This window comes from Sylvia atricapilla, chromosome 7, assembly GCF_009819655.1.
Source record: "Sylvia atricapilla isolate bSylAtr1 chromosome 7, bSylAtr1.pri, whole genome shotgun sequence".
In the NCBI taxonomy this organism is placed as follows: domain Eukaryota; kingdom Metazoa; phylum Chordata; class Aves; order Passeriformes; family Sylviidae; genus Sylvia; species Sylvia atricapilla.
The window spans coordinates 5,970,620-5,983,080 of record NC_089146.1 but is presented as its reverse complement, the minus strand read 5'-3'; the positions used below and the strand labels follow the sequence as shown (position 1 = coordinate 5,983,080).

At 45.4% G+C, this 12,461-nt stretch overlaps 1 protein-coding gene and 1 long non-coding RNA gene across 2 annotated transcripts in view; both read right to left on the bottom strand.

The window, feature by feature from the left end:
• The window catches only part of LOC136363339 (uncharacterized), a 189,488-nt gene that overhangs the window by 108,309 nt on the left and 68,718 nt on the right, over nt 1-12,461 (bottom strand). The gene's annotated exons all lie outside the window — the stretch shown is intronic.
• Nucleotides 2,632-11,306, bottom strand: ZNF804A (zinc finger protein 804A). Its single transcript, XM_066323256.1, has 3 exons — nt 11,277-11,306; nt 8,280-8,410; nt 2,632-5,899 (listed from the first exon to the last, which is right to left on the bottom strand). The coding sequence occupies exons 1-3, from the start codon at nt 11,304-11,306 to the stop codon at nt 2,632-2,634; spliced, it is 3,429 nt and encodes a 1,142-aa protein (XP_066179353.1).

The following is a 12,461-nucleotide window of genomic DNA, read 5'->3' as shown; positions in this document are numbered from 1 at the left end:
ACATATTTAGTAATAAAACAGAAACTCAAAAGAATATTTCATTAGGTAATTTAATTTAGTGTGTTCAATTTGAAACTTAACTTATGATTTATTTTTATACTGCTTTTGCTTTTACATATGAAGTCACATATACAAACAGTTCTAGCATTAAAGGCAATACCATATTAGAAAATTATTACATTTTATGGTTATTAGTCTTTTATTTTAAATAGTTTATACACTATTGAACAGCAATTACAGTGGATAATAAAGAATTGTGCAATGTCTTAAAACTGTTTTAACAACCTAAAATAATTTAAATTGTAAGGAAAAAAAAAGTAGAATTCAAAGCTGTTGGAACATTTTGGTGAAAAAAATGTGGACTTCCAAGTTCATAGACGGGATTTTTTCAAAGAACATTGCGACTAAAAATTTTACCTTGGCTATTTTAAATCTGCCACAACGTGCAACCATATTTGTCCTACGTGGATTAATTTTCTTTTTTTTTTATTTTTTTCTTAAAAATGTAGCGTTCTGTGATGGGATGGATTTTGTCTGTGACAGGACATCAGAGCCCAGGGCACTGCGTGTGCTGCCTCCCACAGAGGAGGGCAGAGGTGCAGAAGCCAGGACACGTCACCCAAGGGACCCGAGGGACCCGGGACAACCCTCCCACTTCCAAGGGAGATTCCCGCGCTCAGCGACAGGAGGTAGTGGAGACAAACACCTCCTTGTGCAGGCAGACTCTTGGAATAAAGCAGGAGTATAATGTCACTTAGCCCTGAATTGTTTTAGGTACCACAGAAACAGAACTGGGCATCCACCTGAAGTTAGAGCTAGAGAAAATAAACCTTCCTGCTGGCATTACAGGGGTGGGCGCTCAGCGACTCCCAGGGGATCCAGGCCCTCTCCAGAACCTGGCTGCTCATCTGCTCTCCCTTATCACTGTTTTTGCTGATTAACACGGTTTAGCCCTTTGCAACCACACAGCATGGGGAAACTCACCTCCCCTGAGCAGCTGACTCTGTAATGATAGTGGCAAGATGTCGTTTGCCATGGTTTTAATGCAGTGTTATACTAAAACTTGCAATACCGATACAGGTAAGTTCTAATGCTATGGATGCAGAAAATAAGATCCAGATATATATGCTGTAAGATTATAGCATTTCCTTGCAAACAGTTAGCTATTAATATGCAAAGTATATTAATAATACTTAAAGCTCGCTATTCTTTCAATTCAACTTTATATGATTTTATTATAGTATATAAAAAGGTGACAAGAAGTCATTAACTGGGAGAGCCTACCTACCTTTTATTATGGAGGGCCTACTTCTAGCACTAACCTCCATGCTGCAAGTCCTTGGCTCCACTCACATGATAACATTTTGTTTTAACTCAGAGGGACGGCTCTGTCTCAGAAGAACTTCTGCTTTTATTCTGGACTGTCGCAGGCATGGGTCTGATATACCTCACGCTAAAGCAAATGAGGACATTTCACCAGCTAAAGCTGGGTGAGGTCTGACAGCAATGAAAAGGCTGCAGAGGTAGGGAGAAGTCTCTGAAATACAGTTAGAAACAACGGCAGTATATTATTACTTTAATTAATCTCTACTCTGTGTTATTCTATTTCTTTAGTGAAATGCTGCAGGAAAGAGGGGAGGTGAAGTGAGGTAAGAATTTGGGTCAAACCCTGGTGGGTTTCCCGACCTACCCTTGATGCTCCTGTGTTCTTGCTGCCTTCACACACGGCCCAGCAACAAGGACCTCTCTCCCACAGGTCTGTGGGCCATCAGAGAAACCACTCAGTGGAACCAAGGCTCTACCCTTCCACTACGAGCAATAGCATTCCCTCGAAGCCAAACTGCTGTCAATATTAACCTTTCTCCCCCTTCCATCACCAGCATTATATTTGTTGCATCACCTTTCTGTGGTTTAGAATAAAAGGGATCAGCTCCACCAGTCAGCAGTGTGTGCACATAAGTAGAAGTGGGCAAAATTTGTCACGGTGACATCAGGCCGCCGACACAAACACATCCATTACCCTTTCTCTCTGGCTTGGTGAGACAGCTGCCCTCAAGGTATTGGCCTCTGAGCCTCCCTGATAAATCACTGGCATGTAGGAAACCTGGTTATCCCAACATGGCAGGGGCAGAGGATGCTGTTCAGCTGCAGAAGGACATGGAAGAACAACATCCGTGAGGCTTATAATGAAAGATTTTTGATATACTTAAGTAGTTAACAAAAATTTATTGCAAGAGATAGTTTGTCACTAGATTTACAGTTTCAGAGAACATAGTACAAAACATAGTGCATCAGCTTTGTCTAAACATTAAATAGGTGCAAATACACAAAGATAAAAAACAAAAAAGTGAATACTTTACAACATAAGTTATAGAACTATAAATATATTTTATATACATTATACATATTCTAAGACATGATTTTCCCATATATATATGTATAGTTCATTATTAGCATCAGACTATTCAGTGCTTTAGTAATAGCATAGGTCTGAACTTGCCATGAACGTTTGTTGCATCGCTATACTTACAGTAAATGGAACAAGGGAACCTTAAACCAGTTCAGTTCGCGGAACCGCTTTGCGAAGCTCGAAGGGACCGAAGGCTTTCCCCCCCACCCCGGCAGGGTGTCCTAGAAGAGCGGCTGCAGGGGGATGACAGCCGGGTGCGGGGCCAGCAGGGACGGGAAGACGGAGTGCGGCAGCGGGGGGAAGGCCAGCGGGGCGGGCGGCAGCACCGAGGGCGGCAGCAGCGGCAGCTGCGCCGGGGCCACGAAGGCGGCGTGTCCCGCCGGGCACAGCCGCGGCCCCAGCGGGACATGAGGTAAAGGCGCTCTGGAAAGAGCCGGGACCTGCGAGAGGAACTGCTGGTGGGGCTGGAGCACCTTGATGGCGCCGGCGTGCTGCTGCTGCAGGATGGTGTGGTGGATGGTGGTCACCGAGGTAGAGCGCAGCGGCGGCGGCGGCGGCGGCAGCGCCGAGCCCGGGGGCTGCACGGCCGGCGGCCCGAAGGCGAACTTCACCTTGCCCGACAGCGGCAGGAGCTGCTGGAACGCCTCCGACGGCAGCTCCTTGAACTTCTCGTGGGCGTCGGGAGGGAAGAGCAGCGCCTGGTCGGGCAGCGGGAAGGGGGCCATCAGCTGCTCGGCGGTCAGGAAGGCGTGACTGTTTACGTGTGCTTCTTTGAACGGCAAGGGCGGGGGGCTGCTAAAAATGCCGGGGTTACACTGCACCCACTCGCCGGCCGCCTCGCCCATCTTCTCGTGCGGCAGAGACTCGGCCAGCTCGTAATGGCAAAGATAGGACTTGGGAGGAGGAGTCTGCTCCAAGTGCCTGCCGGGGACGGGGGCTTTGAAACGAGCTTGGTTTTCTCGACTGTTGACACTTTCCTTTTTCTTTCCCTCCGGGGTCGCACCCTGCGTGGCAGCAGCTGCTGGAGCGCCGCGCTCAGGGGCCGGAGCAGCAGAGCCGGTGGTGACCTCAGGGAGCGCGGCAGGTGTGCTCTCCATCGCCGCACACAACATCGGTTTGGCATCTTCCAGCGCCTCCTGTGGGCCAGCAGCTTCCAGAGGCGACTTGCTTTCCTCCAGCTCCATTGTTTCGTCCCTGTCCTTTGCATCATCATCTTTGGGAGCTGCACTGGTTTCCTCTAGATTGTCTTGAGTCACTAAGTCCCCCGGCATATTTAACATCGAACTTGCAGAATTTTCTTTGGAAGATTCGGAGGCCTCGCTCTTTGCATTCCTGTCAAGGAAAACACGATGGATCCTAGTCTTCCTTTTCCTGCGTTTCCCTTTCGCCCTGTGATGGGCACCTAAAGCATGTCCTCGCCTCAGATATTCCTCTGCTGGTAATGCCTGCCCACAGGAGCTTTCATCCGAGGAGGAGGAGGAGTAGGTGTGCTGCCTCCGCTTGCGGTGGGGCTTCTCGGCTTCTTCTGTCAGGACACTGCACCCTCTCTTCACGGGCTGGTTTGGACTCGGCCCCTTCTCCTGGCTGCACTGTCCTAAACATTTATGCTCCGGGCTACAGCTTGACCTCCTGACTTTCCAGCTGCAGCACGCCTTAGAGTGCCTCAGGCTGTGCCTCCTGGAGCTGGGAGGCAGCTGCTTTGCCTGCCTCCGGGAGCTTGCTTTGCTCTTCATGCGTGGTCCTTTACAAGCGTGGTGCTGGCCGCTGTGTTTTGCATTCCAAAAGTCACACCAGCCTCTGTCCCAGTGTATGTGATCTGATGCAGACATGACCCTCTTAGGAGCATTTTCAATGCCAAATTTTGGCTGCGATTGCTGCACCTCACCTGGGGTTAACCAGATATTTCCTGCACCATGTCTGCACTTCTCTGCATTATTCTGGAGGTGCTGATATTTATTTTCATCTCTGTAAGCAACTTCTTTCTCAGTTACTGGAGACATCTCCATTTCTGCTACTGTTGTGTCTCCACAGTGATGATAATGACAATGACATAATTTTCTTCTCCTTTTCCGTTTTCTGCTTTTGTGAAGCCATTTTTCATGGCCTTCTTTGATCCAGACTTTGTTATATTTCTCATCTATCACAGTGTTTTGTCGTAAGGGGTTATGAGATATGTGATACTTTTCTATTTTTCTAATCCTGAATGACTCATCCAAGGACACTTTGTTTTCATTTTTTGCAAGGTCACAATTTCTGAAGAGGGAAACATCACTTAACAGGGGTATTGTATAGTTGCACACATTTTTATTCACTTCTACTTCATATTCACCACACTCTGAATTAGGTCTTTTTGTAAAATCTGAAGCTAAGATATGGTTAGGTTCAGTTTTATGGTGCAAATGAGGTATGTTTGGTTGATGCTTGGGCTTTTCTTGGCTTTCACTTGCTCTTGATGACTTAAAATCAAAATACAAAGGATTACAGCTGTAAGAAATCGATGGGTCTGTACTCGTGTAAATTAACATTTCTGATGGCCACTGAAGGACATTTGATCCATATTTGCTAAGAACAGGAACAAAGGGTTGACAGGGCCTCTTGCATACGTCCTGTCTGCTTTTTGGGGCTCCACTGCCTTCTTCAGCCGGCGACGGGACTGCTGCATCTGCCCCCAGGTTTTTTACTTCACTTTCAGCTGCAGGTGGGTCACTGCTCCCAGCATTATCGTTTTCGTCTGCAACACCCTGCAGAGAGGAGGAATCCTCCCCAGGTTCCTGCAGAGGGGCTCTGTTGGCCCGCAGCTCATCCAGGGGCGGGACTGGATTGCTGTCTGCAGCCAGGGCCAGCGCGTGGTCCCCCGAGTCAGCAGCACTCACCTCCACACCGTGGCCCTCTGTGCCTGAGGACACTGGCTGCACTGAGTGGGACATGGCAGCAGGTAGAGCTGGAGTCTCCAGCACCCTGCTCTCCTCACTGGACAGCTCCTTTGACTCCTGAGCTTCAGGAGCTTCTGCTGCATCCGTGCATTTTTCCACCAGTGGGTGAAAACAGCTGTGTTTCTCCTCGGGGCACACAATTATTTCTGCTGCTGGAGGAGACTGAAGGTTGCACGTTCCCGGAACAAACCTACTCCTCCTGCTAAATCCATGCTCCATGGAGGTTTCCTCATTAAACTCGTAGAAAACGGCAGCTGAAGACTCCAGTTTGACAGCCGCTTTCTTAGGAAAAGCAAAGGAGAAGCCAACTCTGTGTCTTTGAGCTCTTTGGACCTGATCTCCACACTTGTTGGTGTCAGACTGATGGCTCCCTGCATCTCCAGGAGCGGGAGGAATAACAGAAGCAATGTCTTGGCAATTCTGGGCATCATGCATTAGTGCACAGCTGAAATCCTGTCGCCTGGCAGGATCCACGGCAGCACTTTTGGGGATATCGTGGCAATCATCCCTCACAGTCACCGTCGTGGATTTGAACATAGGGCCACTTCCAGGAGCACTAGGAAGGAAAATAAAGCTCTGAGTCAATACTGTTCAGTATTCTGCTGACAGAAACATGGTATTACATTGGTATTTAAGGGAGCTTTTTAAGGAAAGAGGAGGACTCTGTGGAGATGGACATTTAGACTACAAAAAAATACCATTCTTTATAATAAAGATCAGTTGACTGGTACTAAAAAAAAAAAAAAAAAAGAGTAAATATTATGCTCTCGGCTCCTTCATGTGTAGTTATCAGCTGAAGGACTAATACTCCTACACAGTAGCTAACTTTTCCTAGACACACTGGCTGGCCAAAGCAGAGGCTGCCTGTCTCCACAGAAATCTGGCTTCTCCTCCTAGCAGACCCCCATGGTTACAACACTGTTACTACAGACAGCAGTTTTACATTCCTTGGCGCTCTAAAATACATTAAAACAGAGAGTGCTTCATAGAGCACTTCCCCTGTACTCATCATTGCAGTGACTGCTGCTCTGCCTATAGGCAATCCCACAGCAGCTCCCATCCCATTTGTGTGCACAAACCAAACCAGCGCCATCTCAGCAATTTCTTTCATGGAGAAATAAAACCGGGGAGAGGATTTCAGCTGACAGAAGTAAAGTAAGTGATTCATCCCTCTCGAGAAAAAATTTATCACTGTCTGCTTCTGTTCTTCGTTTCATGTCCTCTTCCCATCTGTTCTATTTGACTTAATAGGAAGCAAAGAGAAGAGCAAAAAGTGTTTAAGCTGACAATTTTCCAGGATCCAGAGAAGCTGCTCAGCACTAGGAGTAATGGACCTGTGTCACAACCATTTGTTTGCTTGCTTTAGCCAAATCACTCTGTGTTACAGTGCAGGACAATACTCACTGATGAGTCATTGGGAACACTTGAAAGTGTCATTTAGGACCCCAAGAAGTGCTGAGATGAAGAATAATGTCTTTACCCTATCAGGTCTAGAAATTAAGGCAGAGCTTTTATGAGAAAGGACTTCCTCATGAGAATTCCTGCCTTGCCCAGTTCTTTATGATTTTGAAATATATATTAAACCCACACACGAATCCTTTCTTTCACAGAATAAAACGGTGAATGCTAAAAAACCAGCCTAGAAAATGTCACTTTAAAAAGTCCTATGTGTCTGTCTGTGTCACACCTCTAAGGATTGTAAATTGGTTGTAAATAGCAATTATGAAATAGATAAATTAGAGTCAGATACAAATTGCCCTTCAGGAACTGGAAAAGGGATATTTAAAAAACACCAAATAATCCAGAAACAACAAAGGCTTGCAAAGTCTGTGCTTGGAGAACATGGAAAAAGGGAAAGAGTAAGTTCCTCTTTCCTCCTTCTCATGCAATATGCAAAATGCAGGTTTTGGAGCATGCTTAGGGGGAATGATATCAGATATACTCAAGTATGAAATATGGCCAGTTAAAACAGTCACGGAGGAGAAAGAGTCTCCACGTGAGTTATAAGATTACAAAGTTTAGGTGTTGTGTTGCTCCTGTCAAACAGACCCCCCAGCAGTCGTGTCCCATCTACCTGCTCATTCAGACTTTGTTCCAGGGCACTGCCCACCATCCAAACTAGGGACAGAGAGACTGTTTCTAAATAAGAGCTGCACTTGGTTGGGCTCCTCTGTTAGTTCATCTGGGGTGGGGGGTAAAGGCTGACTAAAGAGAAAACATTTGCACATGAGCATCCACATTTTTCCTTTCTTTTTTTTTTTTTTTTTCTTCAGAGATTACACTGTGACAGGTACATACATTTTCAGTGGCTTATCAGTGTCAGAACTGTGTCATATTTTGAGAATTCAGTCACAACTAGCGAGCTCAACGCTAATTTCAACAGCTTGCCTAGATACAACACTAAAAATGTACGAGCAGCAAGGAGTCACTTCTGCAGAGGGAGGTAAACACTCTGCTGAGCAGGGGAAAAGGAGCACTTACCTTTTAATATAAAAAATCCAGCTATTGAGATCTAAAGCTAGGTTTCTGGATGCTTTCCCAGGCGAGCATTTTGAAAACTAAATCGCAGAGATCTGTTACATCCTAGAGAGATAGACTGAGCTCCTCACCTCATCAATGAAGTCGTGTCAGCCTGCAAATGCATGACCTAGTTCACTCAGCTTTCAACTAAAGGGCCTGGTTTTATGAAATATATATGAAACACAGCTTTTTTTTTTAAACTAAAAATATGTGTCATTTTAGCTCAGCTGAAAAAGCAATGTTAAACATTCATTCCTGCACGCAGTGTGAATCAAATACTGCGCACAGCATGCTTCCAAAACACCCTAAAAATGTGTGTCTGGCTACAGCCAAGGGTCCCATAGCACCAGCTGACAGTTGAGGGCTTATTCAGAAGTTTGGGGGTTTTTTTTCTGTTTGAACAGCAATGGACTTACCACGTTCTCTCTTTCCTTAGCTCTGCCAGCTTGTGCAAACGTTGAAGGGCTTTCTCCTGTTTCCTTTCATCTTTTCGTGACTTAGATGCTACATTTCGAGCAAACTCCCTCTGTTTCAGTTCCTTCAGCCTCTGCAAGAAACAGCCACATAATGCACATAAAAACCCCTGGGATGAGAAACACTGCAATGACAGTCACTTGCTGGTAAGTGCTCACAGCATGAATTATTCCAAACCTAGCCATTCAACAAATTTCAAGGGGAATAACCAAAACACCTGAAGATGCTAGAGATAGGTTAGCCAGGCTACAGACAACCTAGCAAATTTTACTGCAGCTTTTGGGATGATGTAGACCAGCCTCAGCAGGATGAGGCAAAGTTCACCCAGAATTTTGTTCGTGATTCTTCCCCAGAACATTCCCATAACTGCTTTTTGAGAGATCAATAAAAAAAAAATAAATGAGACCACCCCAGGTATTTTTCTGCAAGGCCTCTCAAAAGCCTATTGACTCCCCCCCCAGATGATATTAAATTTGGAATTTTTCTGCCTGAGATGCTGGGCATGGCACTTGTCACTGCTGCTCTGTGGAAGTGACAAGTCAGCTCTTCTCTCCAGCTCCCCACGGTCCCTCTGGCCCTGCGCTGCCATGTTATCAGCATGCCAACACCTGCAAAGCTCCTGAGAGCTCCTGTCCTGCCATCCCAGGCATTATTAGAGATGTTAAAGGGTCCTGACCCTGCGGGGATCTCCGAGGGATGTAATGGACAGAGAAATTGTATTCAGAAGTGGGGAGATTGTCCCTTTGAAGGAGCCTGTGTCTCCTGCTCTCGCTGGTGTCTGACACAGCAGTTGTACAGATACACAGGTGCAACCCAGCATCTCATGTGATTTTTATCTCCGGACTGCTTCTTTGCAGGGAAATAGAAATGCTCAGCTCTGATCCTCCACATAGAAAGGGAATCTTGTTTTCTTTATATTGCAGAAGGACAACATGCAGGGGCCTCCCTGGTTAGCAGAATGAATTCCAGTCGGTCCCAAACCCCACTGGTCCTCAGTGTGCCCTGATTATGGCTCACAGTCTGATGACATCACCTTACAAAACCATCAACTCACAATTCTGGGAAGAACCCAGTAGCTTGCTATACCCCCTTTTAGTGTCCAGAGCTAATGGCTGGCCATGAACAGTGGCCACAGCAGAGGCAAAAACTCTTAACTTCAAATTGTTCGAGGGGCATTAAGAGCTTTTGTTACCACTGCTGGCACACATAATAGATACACAGAACAGAGTTTGCAAAACACAAAACAGAGTATGTCAACAGTGTCCTCCTGCTCCTCCTTCTCTCTCTCTTTTTTTTTTTTTTTTTTTTTTTTTCCCCTCCCTACCTCTTTTGTGAATTTTTCTTTCCCCTTTTCACAGAATGTCCCACATACTCCCACATACTGTCACCCACTTCTTCTCTGGAAGGGTGGTCAGCCACTCAATGTGGCTCCACAGGGAAGTGGCCACAGCACCAAACCTGCCACCAGCTCAGGGACCAGTTTAGCTGGAACTAAGGAAGCTGAGGAACAGGGCTTAGTTTTAGGTGGTTCTGCAAGGGGCAGGCAGTTGGACTCCATGATCCTTATGGGTCCAACCCGGCGTGAGATATTCCAAGAGTCAGTCACACACTGAATTAATTAGTCTTTGCCATTTTGGGTGATGGTAACACTACTTGGGCAAATGCCATTCAATGCCAAGAAATGAATATGGGAGAAAACATGCAGAGAAAACAAACTTGCAGAAAAATGAGTACCACTCTCTATTTTAAAGTTTTGCATTCTTTTTCAAATGCCTGGATATCCTTGATAGAGAAAAATAATCTGAAACGTAATCACATCTTCCACCATTTATATTTTCTAAATATCAAGATTTTCTACTGATAAAAACCTGTTTTATTCTGCTAATACAGCATAAGGTTATAAGTACACTCAAAACTAGATGTATGATGATCTCTTTCTCCCCAGAAAAAGAATACTTGAGATGTGTAGCATCTTTGTTGAACATATCTTACCCCTGTGCACTCCTGTTCTCCTAAATAGCATGATACTGACCCTGCTTCCCACTCATGAAACCTGAAGTGCTTCATTTCATAGGCAACTCCTGAGTACTCAAAACACAAGAGAAGAGATTAAATTTGCTCCTTCCCCTCCCCACCTCCAGCCCTCGGCACTTGAAGTGAGGATTTAATTGCATTTTGTGGAGCTCAATATTTCTTCAGGGTTTTTTTTCCCCTCCAATGCTAAAGAAAGAAGTAAGTGAGAAGTAAGGGAACAAAAGGAAAATAATAGGGTGCTGTCTCACACAGTTAAAAAGGAGAAGTTGAGGTGTACACAAATCCATAATCACCTCCCAGCTGCAGTACTTTTCTGCAATTACTGGGATGATTATAATTAGTGATTTGAGTCCGACCAGATTTTGAACCCTTTAGTCTTACTGCTGCAAGTTCGCAGCACTCCACGCCTGTTCTCAATTTTGAAGTAATAAAATTGTTCTCCTTGGATGGCCACAAGTAGGTGTGGCAGCAGTTTTGTGTGTTCAGCCTTTGCCTGCTGTTCTCTTCTGGAAATCTCCTGGTCCCAGAGTTCCCCTTCTGTCAGACCTCCTGGTAGATACACCCTGCCTCTCCTGGCCCTAGCAGAAAATGAACAACTTACACAATGGGCTTTGTTTTCTCTTCTTCTCACAACTGGTATCTCAGTCTTTCGTGAAGTGCTTTAACAATCTGCGAAGATTATACCTTGGCAACTTCCCAAGGTCCTTATTCTGCAAATGCATGTCTAAGTGGAATTCCTCCTAGCTCTAAACCACAAGACATGCACCTGGTGTTCAAAAAAACCCAGCTATTTCCTTTAAATAAAATATCAACTAAATGAGTAACTGCATCCCATCCATAATTTTTTTTTTTATTCTGTAGTTATTTTCTGCTTTGTTTTTTTTAGCCATGTGATGAACTCTCACCACCTGCACTCCCTTATTGCACTCAGTCATGCTGGGGAATTGCTGGCACTGCATTTATGCTGCCCTCAGTTGCAAATCGCTGGTTTCACTTCAATTATGCAAATTAAAATGAGATATTGCCCAACCATACCATTAGTCCATGCATTCTTAGCATCAGGACCTCCCTAAAGTTGTTCAAAGTAAATAGCAGCAACTAAAAAAAGTAGTTCCTGTAAACAATCTTTTCCCTATCATTTTTCTCTGCCTTTTCACGTGGCAGGCTGTTCACTAATGCTAACTTCAGGAGCTACTTTAAAGCCTGCTCCGTTTGGTTTTTTTCCATGGATCAGCAGGCAAGTAATTAGCAGGCAGGGGTAGTGTATTGGATTCCCTCCTGCATTCTCCTCTGCTTACCAAGCAGCTCGGAATGCCTGTGACCCAGCCAGCAGAGTTCCACCAGCAGTTCACAATGAATAATTAAATGGCATTTCTCCCAGAGACCGAAATGCCTTCATCATTATCCTGATACACCGGATTGCCACGCTGGAGGTGCAGAGCACAGGGAGCCCTGGCTTTGCAAATGACTGTGCCCAGCCTGAAGGGATGGGAAGCCTGACCCTGAGTCTCCAGCCTTGGAATGTGATCCTGCAACTGGGCTGCTTTCCCTGGGGCAGAAGCTGGATTATTTTAACAAATCTAACTGGAACACAAGGAATATTCCACCTATTTCTAAAAAACTCAGTCAGCTGTCTTAGTGCACGCCTTAGTGCACTGAAATGCAGCCACACCTGAGTTTGGAGCTCCTGTGGCCATCTCATGGATAGTTTCATCCATGCACAGGTACACAGGAGCCTGTAAAAATCTTGCTTTTCACCCACAAACACAGAGCTTTGGTGCTCCCAGACCCGTTCCCAGGAAGACAAGTGTAAGAAAAATCAAGGGAATCATAAGAGGATTTCCAACAGGAAGTTTTCATTCCTGGTCTCTTCACTTCACCCTTGTCTTCCCCATTTACCACATCAGACAGTTCATTTCAGCATGCTGCTTTTCAAACAATTTTCTAATTCTGGGTTTCCTAACTATGAGTTTCCCAATTTTCCCCTACATTTCACAAAAGAGAAACCACAAGCCCAGATTCTGCTGCCAGAGCCAGGTGCCTGAAATCCACCCCTGAATCAAATTTCTTAAAACCAAAGGCACATTATG